General features: G+C 51.8%; 1 protein-coding gene across 3 annotated transcripts in view; it reads left to right on the top strand.

Annotated features, from left to right (window-relative positions):
• Positions 1–60: 60 nt before the first annotated feature.
• The window catches only part of SRL (sarcalumenin), a 43,967-nt gene continuing 26,602 nt past the window's right edge, over positions 61–17,425 (top strand). Inside the window, exon 1 of one of the 3 annotated variants that reach the window (XM_033101803.1) lies at positions 61–287. Coding sequence is in view for 2 of the 3 variants with exons in the window: in XM_033101801.1 (XP_032957692.1) it covers positions 6,493–6,553 (61 nt within the window). In the remaining variant the exon portion in view is untranslated. Of the gene's footprint in view, positions 288–6,304; positions 6,554–17,425 lie in introns of those variants that run through there. The other 2 variants (XM_033101801.1, XM_033101802.1) reach the window with 2 other exon arrangements.

Here is a 17,425-nt window from a genome sequence, read left to right as displayed (position 1 = left end):
GCGCATGCTCTGGCTCAGGCCCTCTTACGCGCTCATTTGGCTCCGCCTCCGCGCCAGGCGTCCGCGCACTCACGCACGTCTCGCGCGGAAACGCTTTAAATGTGCAGCTCCAGTGTGTCTCCCGCGCCGAGGCGCTCGCCCACTTCCGCGGTTTTGGGTTCTGCCACCCCCGCCCTCCGCCCGGCGACGCGGTGTGTAGCTCCAGGTGGTGCGGCAGCCACTGCCCGGCGGAAGTCCAGCCCGCCGCACACGTGACTTAGGATGGTCTGGAGGCCGCGGTAGAAAAGGTGACTAATTTTAATAACGTGTTTAATTAATTTTAACCCGTAGTATCCGAAACATTGTCATTTCAGTACAGATGAAGACAGTAAGAAACAACGAACAAAGAGTTTTTTTCCTGCCTCGCCTGGAAGCTCTGTATAAGTCTTGCTCTGTCCACACCTCAGTGGGGGCGCCACCGCTCCAGGGTCTGGAGCCAGGCGTAGGGCCGCCGGGGTCCGGGTCAATAGCAACGCGTGGAGTGGCGTGTGTCCAACCCTGGTGTCCTACAGCAGTGTAGACACTGGCCTGGGAGAAGGAAGAAGTGAAGATGTGGGAATGGGCTCTTAGAGGACTTCAAGTCATGCTAAGAAGCGTGACTTTTTGTGAAAGGGAGGAGAGACGTGAGCAACCCGATGTCAACAAACGCCTTTTAAAAACCTTTTTGTAAGTTAGAAGAGGGAGTATTTTCACAAACTGAATATACAGCCATTCAACACCCCACCAAGCCACTGTTTTTTTTTTTAACTTAAAAAAAATTTTGGAAATAGTTATAGAAATGTACTGGGCGGTCCTGTGTACCCTTCACCCAGCCTCCCCCAGTGTTAACATCTTGCATACCTAAATTACAACACGGAAACCAGGGAGTTGCTGTTGATGCAGCCCAGGAGGCTTATTCAGATTTTACCAGTGTTACATGCTCTCACTTATGTGTGTGTAAGTAGTTCTGTACCGTTTGCACCATCAATGTGTGAGAATTTTGAGTATTCTCTGCATCGTCACCAGCACTTAATGTTGTCAGATTATGTATTTTTTAGCCATTCTGGTAGGTATATAGTGGCATCTCACTGTGGGTTTAATTGTTATCTTAATGGATTAGTTTTTCTATTTTAGATGCTCATAAAAAATCATACAGTGGAATCGTACATTTAGACTGTAGGTAGTTAATTCTTGAACAACATCGAGGATTAGTGGCGCTGATTGCCCACGCAGTCAAAATCCATGTATAACTTTTTTTTTTTTTTAAAGATTTTATTGGGGAAGGGGAATAGGACTTTATAGGGGAACAGTGTGTACGTCCAGGACTTTCTTTTTTTTTTCCCAAGTCAAGTGGTTGTCCTTTCAGTCTTAGTTGTGGAGGGCGCAGCTCAGCTCCAGGTCCAGTTGCGGGGGGGGGAGGGGGGGCGGCAGGTCCTAGTTGCAGGGGGCACAGCCCACCATCCCTTGCAGGACTCGAGGAGTTGAACCGGCAACTGTGTGGTTGAGAGCCCACTGGCCCATGTGGGAATCGAACCGGCAAACCGGCAGCCTTCGGAGTTAGGAGCACGGAGCTCCAACCTCCTGAGCCACCGGGCCGGCCCCATGTATAACTTTTGACTCCTCCAAAAATTAACTACCATTGTTCCTTGGTATCCATGGGGGTTTGGTTCTAGGACCTCCCAACAGATACCAAAATCCAAAGATGATCAAGGCCCTTACATAAAATGGTGTAGAACAGGGATGGCCAGATGGCTCAGTGGTTAAAGTGCGAGCTTTCAACAAGACGGTTGCCAGTTCAATTCCCTCATGGGTTGGTGGGCTGTGCCCACTGCAGCTAACATTGAAAATGGCAACTGGACTTGGAGCTGAGCTGCGCCCTCCACAATTAGATTGAAGGACGACTTGGAGCTGATTGGTCCTGTGAAAAACGCACAGTTTCCCTTCCCCAATAAAAATCTTAAAAAAAAAAAGATAATAAAAATAAAAGGGTGTAGAACAATGCATGTAAGTCGACCCTCCACACCCTAGGATTCCCAATCTTGGATCGAATATACTGTCTTTGATTGTGGTTGGTTGAATCCAAGGATGAGAAATCCGGGGATATTGGGGGCTGACGGCATATTAGGGCCAACAGTGTGTTTATTGAAAAAAAATCCGTGTGTAAGTGGATCCGTACAGTTAAAACCATGTTGTTTAACTATATACTATGGGTGCCAAAAAAATGTGGACACTTTGGTCATCGTTGCTCAAGCAGTAGTTCACCATAATCAGAAATATCTGGACGTTGATGGTAACCACTTTGTGCATCTCCTGTAATTGCAAAAGTCAAACATGACTCGTATTCATCTTTTGTTATAGGTATATATTGAGTATTACAATTTTAATGCAGTTTTCCTTTCTTAAAATGTGTATATATTTTTGGTACCCTCTGTATACTCTTTGGCTTTTGCTCACTGAGATTCATTTGTTGTTTTTTTTGTTGTTGTTTTTGTTGTTTATATCAGCAGTTTATTTGTTTTTATTGTTAAGTATATTCCATTGTATGACTATACCACAGTTTGTTTAGCCATTCACCTAATGATGGACATTTAGGTTGTTTCCAATTTATGGCCACTGGGAATATTTTAGTAGGTGCTATTCCCGGAATAGATTGTGGCAATTCCCCCTCTGCTACCAGTGTGTGAGGTGGTCAGGTGGCAGTGGAGGAGAAGATATGTCCTAAGCATGTGGCCATTGACCGTCTTTGGTGGTGGTTTCTTTGGGAGGGGGGCTGGACATTCTTGGTTCCTGGTGGCCTCCCTGCCCTATTTTAAGGGTCTCTCTTAGAGATAAACCTTATGGGAAATGTCTGCTCCCATGTTCTCAAGGATGGTTACATTATACCATGTCCTCTTTAAGACAAGTCTCAGAAGAAATTCCTGTCGAGTCTCAGTAGCAGAAATAATTTCACTTCTCCTGAGCAGTTGGTTTGTTCTTATTTTAAGGACACTGAATTGGCAAGTGATCAAGTTACACACATGTGAGGAACTTACGTATGTAGTGCCATTTGCTTTTGTATCAGCCTTGTGAATGCCTCCAGTTTGTGTGCTTGCGTTTGTGTGGTTTTCTTCTACTGTTACTTCCAATTATTGCTTTCTTGCTGTACTTTATGAGTACTTGGGACCCATCTTTAATGCTTTTGTGGCACGGGGGGTTATAAATAAATGTCCCTTGTATTATGATTTGGGGTTGTCTTTGGCAGCTGAGTAGTTGCCCCAGCTCTGTGAGATGTTTAAAGGGCTGTCTAGTAGAATGGGGGGCCCTTCTTGTGACCTTGGCCTCCTTAGTGGTTGATTACCTGGCCTCAGACCAGTATGGAAAGCACGTGCAAATCCTCCAGCTGCCACTTGTTGCTGGCTGGCCGTGAAGTCCTGAGCTTCAGATTTTGTTGGCTCTGGTCCCACCTTGTCGCGCCTGAGTCCATCCCATTGTCCCTTTATCCAGCTGCTCCTCTGTGCTTTCCTGGATGCTCCTGTCCCTGTGGCATTTGTCTTTTTCACTCTTGAATTCTGCTTGCCCTCTCATGCCGTACAGTTTCTGGGCTGGGATGGGGTTAGCACCATCCCCTGCCTTGGTCCCCTCTCTTTTCCTGCTCTGCTGAGTTGCAGGTTTCTTTTGTTGATTGACAAGAGCACGTGCTGACCTAGAGAGGGGGTAGGATTGGGGGCTGCTGAGCAGGACCAGTGCTAAATCTCACAACTGTAGAAAGGAATGTGCTCCCACACCTGCTCTCCCAACACACCCCTGGTGTTGAAAAGGAGCTAAGAGTGACAGCTGCAGAGTTTCCTGAATCAGGGGGCTCAAGTCACAAGTCCCCCCTGGGCGCAACCTGTCTCAGTGCACAGCCTCAGGATCAAATTAAAGAGGAAACGGAAAAGTGATTAGAGAAGGCCGCAGGTACTGCACATGGTCCAGAGATTAGTTTGTTGATACTTCTCTCTCACATTGCCTCTCGCCCTATGGAAGATACAAAGGATGCTCTGAAAATTTCTGTTGCAAAGAGAATTGACAAAAATCTCCTGTTCCCTTGCAGGTAGAAGGAAATGTCAGTGGGTGGCTAGGCACTGGAGGTTATTAGGGGCCTGTTTATTTGAGATTAAGGGAGAGGCGGTCTCCATTACCCATGGGATCCTTGTGGTACGTGTTCCTGGCTTTGGGAAAGTGAGGTGGCAGGTGGGAAGGAACACTGTGGCTTGTTGTAGACCTCACATCGTATTCAAAACAGCAGAGTTGGTACTCACTGGTAGTGAGTTCCCTGTCACTGGAGGTATTCAAACAAGCTGGATACATACACAGTCTGACAATTAAGTTTGCGAACTTGTTACAATTGTGTTGCTAACCTTTTTGTGATATCAGAGGGATTATTCATTATGAATTTGTACCAACTGGACAAACAGTTAACCAGTTTTACTATTTGAAAGTGCTGAAAAGGCTGCGTGCAAAAGTGAGATGACCTGAACTTTTCGCCAACAGTTCGTGGCTCTTGCATCACGACAATGCACCAGCTCACATGGCACTGTCTGTGAGGGAGTTTTTAGCCAGTAAGCAAATAACGGTATTGGAACACCCTCCCTACTCACCTGATACTGGCCCCCAGTGACTTCTTTCTTTACCCAAAGATAAAGGAAATATTGAAAGGAAGACATTTTGATGACATTCAGAACATCAAGGGTCATACAATGACAGCTCTGATGGCCATTCCAGAAAAAGAGTTCCAACATTGATGGGTGGACCAGGTGCTGGCATTGGTGCATAGCTTCCCAAGGGGAGTACTTCGGAGGTGATATTCAACAATGAGGTATGTAGTACTTTTTCTAGGATGAATTCGCGAATTTAATTGTCAGGCTTCGTATAACAAAACCAGTTTCACCACAGGCTAATTGATATAAACAAAAGTTAAGTTCCTACGGCATGTTGTCAACATAACGAAACAACGTTGAATGAAACGTTATTTGAGGTCCTGCTGTATATCCACACAATGGAATGCTACTCAGAATAAAAAGGAATGAACTATCGATACATGCTACCACGTGAATAAATCTCAGAATAATTACGCTGAGTGAAAGAAGCCAGATAAAAAACTCAACACGGGCATGATTCCATTTATATAAAAATCTAGGAACTGTACACTAATGTGTACTGGCAAGGGTAGAAGGAGGGACTAGGAAGGGACAGGAAGAAAATTTGGGAGTGAGGAATCTTTGTTATTTTGATTGTGGTTATACACATATGTGAAAATGTACCAAATTGTACACTTTGAGTGTGTGTTATTTTCTGTATGTTGATTACAGGTCAATAAAGCTGTTTTAGAGGTAAAGCTCACAGAAGATACCTTGGTGCTTTCCAAGGTGGCCGACTACTACCCGCACAGTGACAGCCTCCCCCAGCCAGGCAAGCCAGTGTCTCCTTTCCCTCAGCCTCATACCCTGTTTCCCCGAAAATAAGACCTAGCCGGACCATCAGCTCTAATGTGTCTTTTGGAGCAAAAATTAGTATAAGACCCGGTATTATATTGTATTATATTATACAGCATCTGGTATTGTATTATTATTACGTTATATTATATTATACCTGGTCTTATTTTACTATAAGTACTTATTTTACTATAAGACCGGGTCTAATATTAATTTTTGCTCCAAAAGACACATTAGAGCTGATGGTCTGGCTAGGTCTTATTTTCGGGGAAACACAGTAGAACTGGTTCTCGGGGGGCATCACATGCTCTTAGGAAAATTGCATCAAATAGTACATTGTAAAGGCAGTGGAAGGTTTGGGAACCTTGCCACTGGAAATGGATTTCTGTCCCGCCACCCTCTGATTTACATCGCATCTTCAGACAGTCTCCTAGCTCCCCCGCTTTCCCCTCTCGTCAGCATTCTGTCTCTTCCAGAGACCTGGGAAGCTTCATCTAGCCATCGACCTCGAAAAACTTCGAGGGTTTTCCTTAACCATTAGGGCTTTACCCTCCTGACCTTTGGGGAGAGGCTGAAACAAGTCAGTGGCTCTCATAGGGTCCTAGTTACTTGACTCTACAACTCCCTCGAGCAGAAAATTGAGGCATGTCAAGGTCACTGACTTGCTGCAGACTTTGGATCAACTTCTTGCAGGTACTGCACTAGACTCACGCTCCTAATTCCCAGACCTAACTGAAGGGACGAACCGCTACTCACCCCCCCCACCCCCCACCCCGTGACCCGTGTCATGTGACCCCAGGGCTGCTGGGGGAAGGACTCCAGCGGAGGCCCTGCCTTCTGGGGCCTGGCAGCTGGCACAGCAGTGACAGCGAGCCCCCGAGTGGCCTCGCAGGGTCGGCACTGCTTCCCCATCACGTCTGCCCAGTTGCCCTAGTGACTGTGTGACCCTTCTCCCCCGCCCTCGCTACCACCAGCCCTATAAATAGAGGCGAGGAGCAGCTGGGCTCTCTTGGCAGTCACCATGAGGGCACTGGTCCTGCTCTGCTGCTTCGTAGCGTCGCTCCTGCTCCCAGGACAAGCAGGTAGGACCCCACCCCGTCAGCCAGGTCAGACTGCAATCTCCAGCCTGCTGTGGGGGGCTGGGTGGTCGGTGGAGGATGAGGCCTCTCATTCCTGGGGCTGATGGCTGGTCTCACGTCATTCCCTTTCTCTTCTGCCCGGGGCCCAGGAGAAAGAACTGGGTGTGGAGAGCATCTGAGAGCAGTCAGGGGGCTCGTGGGGAGGCCAGAGGAAGCAGAAGCAGTGAACTGAGGGGCAGGAAGCTGCAAAGCCTGAGTCAGGGGCCATAAAGAAGGTCTGGCCAGTAGATGCTGGGGAAGAGGACCCCAAAAGTCAAGACTAGAGGAGCTTCCTAGCTGGACAAAAGAAGCTGATCTTGGAGCTGGAGGGGCCCCTGGAGGTAGTAGAGTTGACCTCCCACCTGGTGGAGAGCTGGCGGGGCCTGGCTTTGCATGACTGAGGACGGGGCTACGCTGGGCGGTGCTGCGAGTCCTCTGGGGAGCAGTGGGACAGAGTGGGGGCTAGTTTACGATGGGATGGAGATAGAATCGGGGACTGGAAACGAATTGGACACAAAGTTCAGAAGAGGAAAGAGGACTGTTCTGGAGTCGAACTGGGCTCGGCTGGGCTCGTTAGAAGGGGCTGGGGGATCGGGTGCCATGGTTTTCCTTTGACGTCTCAGCACTGTGTGTGGAAGAGGCAGCTCTGGTTACAGCAGGGAGGTTATTTATAGGTGTGGAGGCGAGACCAGAGCCATTTTGCCACGTTTCTGTTCCTGAGATTCCTGGGGTTCGCTTCCCCTTGGGGATGCTTCAGGGGTGCTCTGTGGACCCCTCCCCCCAGGAATCTGGGACTCTGCTTTGTCTTTTCATGACTCTGCAGCCTTCATCTGCACCGGGGACCATGGGGGCCAGAGCCCCAGCTTCTCTGATCTTGGATGTTCTGTTTCTTGAGGTCCCTGCCCTAGCCAGGAGAGCAGGTGTTGGGGGCAGCAAAAGACATTACCTCGGGAGTTAGAGACCAAGCTTCGCATGTGCTGCTGGGCCCTGACCTTGTCTGCCCTTGTGTTAATTTGGGCTCCACGGGGCTGCAGTGGCTGGAGTGGTGAGGATTCCAAGCGGCTGTCAGGTGGCTAAGTATGGAAACAGCCGTGTAATTGGATCCTGAGCCCCAGAGACACTGCCACCCTCTCCCCTGTGCAGCCCCTCCTCTGCTCCCAGCCTCAGCTGCCACCTCGCTGATTCCACACAACAGGCTCAGGAACTTTTAGCCTTTTAAGGACATCCTTATCTTTCCTCCTAACAAGGGAATTGGACATCTGGAATGTTCCACGGGCCTCTTTGGGATCTTGCTTGGGGAAAGGAGGCAGACAGGTGCTTTGTGCAAAGATCCTCTCTCTGAATGCTCTTTCCTTCCTGGACTCCTCAGTGTGCCATGGCCTGGCTTCCAGGGAAGGGTTGTCCATCAGTGGGCAAGGTTCCCTCCCTCCTCACCCTGCCCACACCTGGCTGTGGGTTCTTACTCATGTGGATTTGATCACTACTTCAGTTGTAGGTTGTATACCCCCAAAGACTGCTCCGTTCTGCACCCACTGGGAGGTTCCAACCATAAGGGTGGCTTCTGCCCACCCCCATAATGACAGTTCTTCCTACTGGTTGATTTTCCCCTAGAATCGTGCCACCCAGTAAGTGCCACGCTGCTCACAGCCAGCACCTTTGCTCTTGGACCCCCCATCCCACCGCTGGGTCCTCATTTCCATGCCCGTGTCTGCTCCTCGCTGGGTGGTAGACAGATGTTCTCTCTCCCCCACCATTCATGCTTCGTGGGGGGGGACACTACAGAGCAGCTATTCCTTCGATTGTCCCTATGTTGCTCCCATCACCCTCTGAACCGGGACGATGGGGTTCACAGCCTCCTCTTTTCATCCCCAAGTGAGGGACCAAGCGCAAGGATGCAGATGGAGCCACCAGGCCCGTCACCAGACGCTTCCCGACCCCTTGCCCCCAGTACTATGTAACCACTGGGGGGACCTGGCCTCTGGACAGGCCTGCTCAAGAACTGGGGACGGTAGCCATGAGGCGAGTTTTGTTTCTTCATTGTCCAGGTAAGGGAGCGAAAGCCAGAGGAATGAAGAGCTGCGTTCAAGGTCAGGCAGCGAGTTAGTGACAGGCACACCCAGCCCAGGGCTAGTCTCACCCCACCTGGGAGTTCCCATCGGCCCCTGGCAGCCCTGAACTTCTCTCTATCTGTTGGAGCGGGGGGGGGGGGGGGGGGGGGGGGGGGGGACGGGGACGGGGAACGGGCGGGGGGGGGCGTGTGAGGCGTGGGGGAGTGGCTGGCCTTGGGCTGCTTCCCTCAGGATGCTGTTGGTTCTGTGACATCTCGGAGGGTGGGGTGGGATAGAGGTTGCTGAGAAAACATTTATTTGGGTTGAAGCTGTTGGCATTGGTCAGGCTGAATTCAGGACATCTTTGCTTCCTGTGCCTGATGGATGCAGAGATTAGGGACAGACAAGGCATGGGGGTGGCTGTTCTGAGTATGCGCATACTTCATCTTCCAGCCCAGCTCTGGTTGCAGATGTGCAAGGCTGCTCTGGCCCCCACCCTAAAATCCCAATGGTGAGAGGTTGGTGCACACTGGGGCTGACCCACCCCTTTCTTGAGAAACCAGTCCATGGTAACCACCAGGAAATGTGCCCTCTCACCCACCCCAGGCTCGTTATTTCTAGAAGGAGGCCCATTCATGCTTCCTAAACAGGTCTGTGTAGCAGCTGTGGTCCACCATGGGGAGGACTGCTGAGAGAAAGTCACGCGCTGAGGAGTCCTGGGGCAATAGCAGACCCCAAAGCCTTTCCAGCCCCCTGCAAGCTGCGTCCCCATCAGGCTCCCTATCCCTAGCTCAGTGTGTCTGAATGAGCCCGTAGGGAGCAGTTAGTCCACTACCCCCACCAAGTCTGCGAAGTGCTAGTCTGGGATTCGCTAATAGAGCCATCCTCTCAGACGTGGACGCCTTGCTTGGCGGCCTGTGAAATGGCCTTTTGGAAATGCTGGTTTTGCCCCATGTCTGGGTATGACAGTGAAGGTCAAACAGCCAGTTCATGGCAGGGCCAGACTGGAATTCAGGTCCCCTCACTCCTCGTTCAGTGCTTTTGACCACTTACATACTCAGAAGGAGGTCCCCATTTAGGGCTTATTTAAGTGTGGGGGGCTGGGCTGGAGCCTAGTCGCTATGGCCACAGGAGGAAACTGGCTGTCCCTCCGCTGATTTGGTCTGGGGCTGAGGACAAGGCCTGGGTGCTGTGCCTCCTGGCCTGGAAGGGGTGGCGGCTGGGGGTGTGGGAGGGGTTGAGGTCTGCCGCTGTGGATGCTGGGCTTAGCTCTCCTGGGCACCTTTCCTCCTCCAAATCCAAATCCCCACCCACTCACCGCACAACCCCTTCATTTAAATATTGCTGGAGAGTGCGAAGCCCATTCATTCAAACACCTTGTCCCCTTTTATCATTCATTCATCCATCCCAGATTTGTTGCATACCTACGATGTTTTAGGTGCGGTACTGGGGCAGTTGAGATAGGCATTTTGTCCTTGCTGGGCTTACAGTCTAATAGGGGAAACGGTGTCTTCTGCCTCGGGGCTGTACATGCGCAGATCAGACACACCGGTGTCAGGGAGGAACAGGTGAAGTGAGGGGATGAAGGGGTGTGAGGAGGTTATTTTTAACTGAGTGGATCAGGGACTGTTGTATAGATGAGGGAATGTTTGAGTTAGATCTTGAAGAAAGTAGATTGAGACATGAAAAGATCAAAGGAAGAGATTTCCATGTAAGGGAACAGGATGAAGAAAGGCACCGAGTCAGGAAAGAATGGAGCTCTGGGGAGAACCAGGAAAGGACACGTTGTTCCGCCTGGGGTAAGGGCAGGCAAGAGAAGTGGGGGTCATGGGGACTCTCTGGAACGCTAGTATGGGGCCAAAGTGGGAAGGGCCTCGAGTGTTGGACTAAGGACAGGGCTTTGTTCTGTGGGTGGTGGGTAACCACTGAAGGCTTTAGAAGAATCCATCTGGCAGTTGTTTGTAGGGAGGAGTAGAAGGGGAGACCGATCAGACACCGTGTCAGAAATGCAAGTAAGAGGGTGTGAAATGCAAGTAAGCAGGAAGGAGCCCTCGTGGATGTAGTGCAGGTCACGTGATCTCACCAGAGAAGAAAACCAGGAACATAAGGAAAAGAACAGAGTGAAGAAGTTCCGTTTGGGTCATTATGAATTTCAGGTGGCAGTTGAACATCTGGATGGGGATATTTAGGTAGAAAGGTGGGACTGGAGCTGAGGAGGAAAGTCAGGTCCGGGGATCCAGAAATGTGATTCGTGTGGGTAAAGGTGAGGGTGAGGCCGTGAGATGACCGAGGGAGCTGTAGATTTGGTGAGTGGGAAGAGGAAGAAGTTAAAATGAGTTCGGGAAGAGACGGTGACCTGGCAGCCACGGGAAAGGATGCCTCCTAGAAGGGCCGCCAACAGGATTTGGTGCCAGAGATGCTGAGGAAGGGGAGACTCGGGCTTTGCCGCGCAGGAGGTCACTGACCTTAGGAGGGGCGTTTGTGTGCTTAGTGAGGGCATGGAGGTGGCATATGCAGAAGATGAGACTGAACATTGAGCTCAGGGGCATAGAGGACGAGAGTAAGTGTGGGGGTGATGGGTTCGCAGAGGTAGAAACTTCTTAACACTAGAGAAGACTAAGTGTGTTTGTGGACCAGTGGAGAGGGGGCGAGGAAGCAACCGGGATGTCAGACGCTTGAGGAGGGTGGACCAGGTCTGACAGGTCTTAGGGGACAGTGCCATGGCAGTGGAGAGCCCTCAGAGGGACACTGCACGTTCGAGGTGAACTCAGTCGCTCTGGTGCCAGCCCCCTTGTTGACCTAAGGAGTAGGGATTCTGGTCTACACTGGGGATTGCCAAGGAGGGCCTGGAAGGCCACCGAGGGGAAGGAACCAGACTAATCGCCCAAGAACCCTGAGAGGTGGAAAAGCCCTGGAGACCAGGCTGAGAAACACTGGGCAGAGCCTGGAAGGCCGGAGGCCCAGGGTCGAAGTCAGTGAATCAGCATTTCAGCCACAGTGACCGTATCTAGCTCGCTGTTGGAGAGCCCCCCGCCCATCCAAGCCAGCAGCTGCAGAGAAGTAGAGGGCAGGGTCTGACCCCATCGAAGGCGTTCATTCAGCAAACGTCCACTGGGTCCACCATGGGAAAGGCGCTGGGTTTGGACTCAAACAGGATTAGTGACTTCAGTGGAAGCTGACGTGGAAGCACGTGGCTCGAGTGGGCCAGGTGACCTCGGTTCTCATTCTTCCTTGTGGAGTGGAGACAGCCCAGGCTGAGCTTCCCTCCTAGGTGTTTTCTTGGCTGTGAGGACCCCCTTCTCCCCGTCCCCTGCCCTCCTCCCCCACCGTGGCCCATGGGTGCAGCTCATTTTGGGATGAGGGAGCTGAGTGAGAGGAGTGAGTCTAGCCGATGGGCTGGCTTGTATTCTCTCTCTGCCTGCTTTGGGGGTGCAGCAGGGGCCCTCAGACTTGGGAGTTGGAAGTCTGTCTTTAGACGCCTGTATCGGTCCTGTTGGGTTTTCTCCCTCTTGGTGGCTCCCTTCCCTCTTCCCACACTGGCCCTGCTCTGTCCCCCATCCTAAGACACTGCATCAGCAAAGGCCCGGAGACTCATTCTAATGAAGGCCACTGGCTCAACACGGAGACTGTCACTTTGCCAAATTACTTTTTGTTTTAAGGGAGCCAGAAGATTTTAGCTCAAGGTATGAATCTCCAATGTGGATTTCCCATTGCTGGGGTGGGCAGAGTCTTACCCAGAGTCCGTCGGTACGGTACTGAGGCAATAGGCAGTCTGCTGGTTCCGACCACAGAGGGGCGGAGCCAGGGAGCGGGCTTTCTCTCCCTGGTCTTGAAGGCACCAGTGAGTGAGTGAGTGAATGAATGAACTGGAGCCATGGCGGGCACAGCTGCAGGCCTGCCCGACGGGACTTGCCCAGTCCTCTGGAGGCCCCAAATCGGGTTCTGCTCACCCTTCGCCCTGGTGTCCTCATCAGGAAGCAAAGGGGGCAGCATAATTTAGCAAATGGGATGGGTCAGATTTAGCCGAGTTTCGGAAAACATTCTCCTGCTCTGTGTTGCCATTATTGGTTTTCGCCTCATACCTCACTAGCCCCAAAGGTGTTTTTCTTGCTCAGTCAGGGTCCTAGACACCCCTTCGCCCAAGGGACATGCCTGTGCTTTTCACTTCCTCTTCCTCCCTCTCAGAGGACTCTGGAGCAGCCTTTCCTGAGCTGCCCAGCCTCACGGTGGGGGCTCGAGTGGCGGAATTGGCTCCTGCCTCTTAAAGCGCTCAAGCGATTAGGTCAGCCATTCACACCCTCATCTGGGGCCTAAAGCAGCCTCCCCGCCCAGCCTCCAGCTCTTCTCTAGCTGGTTTTGAAGGGCAGGCTGTCACACGCTGTCCAGGTGGTGGGTGTGCGCAGATGCCTGATTCTGAAGACCATGAGACTATGGTACTGGTGGGAGCTCCTGCCTGGTGCCATCCCAGGAGCCTTTTTTCCTGAGATCATGCCGTTGGGATCACAGGAAAACAGTCACAGTGGCTCCATCTAGCTCCAAATCCTGGGGCCCAGAAGGATTTCAGGCGGGATGTTGACCCAGCCGGGGTAGGCTTTCCAGCTCATTGCAAGGCGTTAAGGGATGACGGGAGGCTTTCTCCTTTGACTCGCGGGTGGACGCCCCGTCCAGGTGCCCTTGTCCTTTAGAACCTTGAGAACACTTGGTCTTCTAGTCCTGTGTCAACTCAGAGTGGGTAAGGGCACAGAACGAGTGGGCTGGGTGGTCAGCCTTGGAGAAGGAAGGCTCAGTGCAGAGTCCTGGAGAAGTGGGAGATGTGGCTGTCCTTGGGGAGCCCACCTGGGGCGGGGACCCAGGATGGACTCATGATTGGGGTGAGGGGCAGTATATGATCAGCAGGAGGCAACACATATGGGGACATTACAGGACCTTCGAGAGAGGAGTGAGGCTGAGGCGGGTTAATCACTCAAGGTGGGCACTTGAAAGAGAGGCGGGAAAGGTGAGGAGATGTGTGTCTCTCTCTGAAGGGCCCAGCTCTCCAGCAGGAGGCCACACTATGCCTCTTGTGAGGTTCTGGCGAGCCACACCGTGCAAGCCAGGAACAAGCTATGTCTCTGCCCCTTGGAGCTGACCTTCTATTTGGGGAGATGACATGCACTGGAAAAAAAAATGTAACTAACACCCCAGCAGCTCTGGTTGGAGTTCAGGGAGGGCTGGAACGTTGGCTTCGTGGAGGGGCAGGGTTCCTGCTGGACAGGGAGGAAGGGGATGATCTCCGGACTGTCAGCTCTAAGAGGACAGGGGCTGGGTGTTTGTTTAATTTACTTGCTGCTGTGTCACCAACGCTTAGCACATGTTTGGCTCATTGAAGGCTCTGAACAATGTAGATGATTTATGTAGGAAGAGATGGAAGAACATCTAAAATGGTAATCAGAGCCAGGAGTGGGGAAGCTCAGAACATTGCACTGGCAGGGAGAGGATGAAACCAGCTCTGGCTAGAATGTGGGGCTCCTGTTCAGGGGAGATCAGACTACCCTGATGGTTTGGGGCCCACTGTGAAGGGCCTTGAATGCCAAGCCAAGTGGCTGTCTCCCTAGGCCCTCAGCCTGTTCCCCTTGCAGTAAGCCCCTCCTCCTACTCCTCCCTCTCAGATATTTTTGGATCCTTCTAGAGCTGGGACTATATTCTGAGCTCAAACAGGTGCAGGCAAAATCTGGCCTGGAGTTTTGGGCCCAGAGGAAGTGGGTTGCACTGGGAGCTCAGCCCAGAACCAGGCCAGGGCAGAGCCCTAGGGTTTGGGAGCCCCTTCCCTCCCCTCAGCAGGTGGCTGCCAAAACTGTGGCCCCTGGGCCTCCTCCAAGTGGCCATTCAGTTAGGACCTCAGCCAGCTCTGTTGTCGCCATAGAATTTTCCCTAGATGGCAATACTTGACAAAGTCGCTGCCTTGAAAACCATGTCTGATGTGTAACTAATTCCACAGCTGCCTTCTCTGGGCACCTGTACCCACCAGAGAGGTTTCTAGCCACTTTGGTTATTACTTTTTTTATTTTCCTGCATTTTCTCCGACCCTTTATTCTAAGTGTCAGGTAGTAGAAGATCGTTTATTTCTCTGGCTTATCCCACGGACTGTTCCCTGGGACCTGGAGAAGCATCTGGAAAAATTAGGGAAGGGTCACAGTGCTCCCCGTGGCCTGGGGGAGCCCATCCTAGCCTCAGTCGCCCAGCAGAATGAGCCTGGTTACAAGCTGTGACAGGAATAGCAGTCCAGTGGCGAATCTACCTCTTTTTCCTGTCTTTTCGTGCCTCAGTTTCCTTTCTGAATTGGTGCATATGCTGGAGGCATCGCCACTCAGACCGCCTCACCCGAGGCTGCCCACACAGGAGAAGAGCAGCCAGTCAGGAGTGGGTTGAGGTGGGCACACTGGGCTTGAGGACACATTTGCCACCAAGCCCCTTACCATCTTCGCACCTGTTTTTTCACCCATAAATCGGGATAATAATACTTTGCCCTATTTACAGCATGGGGTTCTGTGACTAAAATAAGCAAATGGCTATGGGATGCTTAAAATGTGTTTTGATATCAGATACTTTTTAAGGTTAAAAGGACTCTGACAGTAATTATAGGCTGTCACTGCTGTCAGTATTCCTGAGGTTTGACATCTGCCACTGGTTTCCTCAAATATCATGAAACACGAACAACTGGGGGAATTCATCAACACAGCTGCCCCTTCTCAGGACGGTTAAATCCTCGGGATTCTCTGTCCTCAACGAGCTTACAAACTAGGAGGGGAGACAGTCCCCACGCATGATATGAGTAGGGAACCATATAAGGCAGGTGTAATCAGGGGCTAAAAATAAGCAGCCTGAGCGCTCAGAGAAATGGGGAGCAGGTGGGGCAGGATGGGGCCTCAGGCTGGTGAAAACACCACCCACGTAGTGGGGGAGGTGTCGGGAAGATTGCATAGGGCCAGGCTTAGGTGTTAGTTCCTATATTATTTTCTTGGGGCTGCTAAAGTGGGTGACTTAAAACAGCAGAAATTCATTCTGTCACAGTCTGGAGGCTGGAAGTCTGAAATCAAGGTGTTGGAAGGGTCGTGTTCCCTCTGGAGGCTGCAGTGGAGGAGACGTCCTGTCTCTTCCAGCTTCTGGAAGATCCTGGCAGTGTTGGGAGCTCCTCGGCTTGTAGATGCATCTCTCCAATCTCTGTCCTCACGTGGCCTCTTCTCGGTGTGTCTCTGCGTCCTTTCCTCTTCTGATAAGGACACCAATCATTGGCCTTAGGGTCCACCCTAATCCAGTATGACCTCATCTTAACTAATTACATCTGCACAGACCCTATTTCCAAATAAGGTCACATTCTGAGGTTCTGGGAGGACGTGAATTTTGGGGCACACTCTTCAGCCACAACCGTTCCTTAGCCTTGGACCCAGACTACTGAGCTCTGAATGTATAGTTCTTGTCTCTCTCCTGGATGGTAGTCTTCTACTGGGCGCAGATGGTACCTGCTTCCTCAGTTCTCTCTGGCCCCATCATGCATGCGATTGCCCCAGCAGCTAATTTGAAGCTCTGCTGACACACCCAGAGCAAGTGTGTTGAATGAATGGATGGACAGCTGGCTGGGGCCAGGGAATTCCGGGAGCAGCCGCCTAGCCTAGTGCTGATACTGGGGAGGACAGTGGGGGGAATTTTTCCAGCTCCCTGTTGGGTGTGCTCAGGTGCAGATTGAGTTGGAGTTGGCACGTCCTGAGGGCAGGGTGGTCTGGTTCCCAGCTGGTTTGTGATGGAGAGAGCAGCGGGCTGAGAACCCGGAAACTCAGGCCTGGTGTGCTGTGCGACCTTAGGTGCAGCTCTCCCCTGTGTACCCCCACACCCAGCCCTTCCCAGTCTCCTGCCACTGGCACAGCGCACAGTGCGGGGGGGGGGGGGCGGGCAGCAGGATAGGAGGCGCCTCTGCGGAAGTCACTTGGGACCCTCCGAGTGGACCTCTGTCTGGTCCTTGAGTTTCGCGTCTTGGCCCTGCTGCCTTTCTTCTCCCCGCACAGCAGCAGGAGCCTGCAATAGATGGGCGGGTATGTGGGTCGCTTCATGGAGTCATTGGGGGTCCCCAACCGAGAGTCTAAGTGTCGGGGTAGCTGTGGAAGCTGGTGGTTGCGGCTCTTTGTGGTTCATCCCAGTTCTAGAGAGCAGGGAGGAGGGCCCAAGTGTTCAGGGTCTGCTCACCTTCCCAGAAACGCTCACCAGTGAACCCAGTCTGTACTCCGTAGCCTGGTGTGCTGCTCTCCTCTGTCCGGTGTGTCCTCCTGATCGTGGCCATTGTTCCCTGTACACACTTGGCTTGGCTCCCACCCCAAATGCCCTACTGCCCGGGAGCTCCTACATGCGATGAGCCTCTGGTCTACTTCCCTGCCAGGAGGCGCATGCAGTCTTCATGCTGTCTGCCTGCCCCTGCAATTAGATGCTGATGTCTTGAAGGGTAGGATCTTCAATGCAGGAACCCAGTTCAGGGTGATCGCTGCAATCTTCTGAGCGCGCGAGGCAGCTACTTCTAATCCTTTGAGGACAAAGAAATAGGCCTGGGCAGATTAAGTCACTTGGCCCGTGGGTATTTTTCCGGTTCTGAATTCCAGTCCTGAATTTCTTCTCTCCTGGAACTCTTTGCCACTGAGTTGAGGGAAGGCCTTATATTTTGCTACCATTGTCCATCCATCCATCTATCCAGTAGTTGTTCTAGATGCTGGGATACAAAATCCGTGGCAGACAGGAAACCAAACAAGTTGTGTAGTTTACTAGA

Source organism: Rhinolophus ferrumequinum (assembly GCF_004115265.2).
Source record: "Rhinolophus ferrumequinum isolate MPI-CBG mRhiFer1 chromosome 15 unlocalized genomic scaffold, mRhiFer1_v1.p scaffold_54_arrow_ctg1_1, whole genome shotgun sequence".
NCBI classification, from domain to species: Eukaryota; Metazoa; Chordata; class Mammalia; order Chiroptera; family Rhinolophidae; genus Rhinolophus; species Rhinolophus ferrumequinum.
Note: the sequence above shows the minus strand (reverse complement) of the source record. Positions and strands in the feature narration are given on the sequence as shown.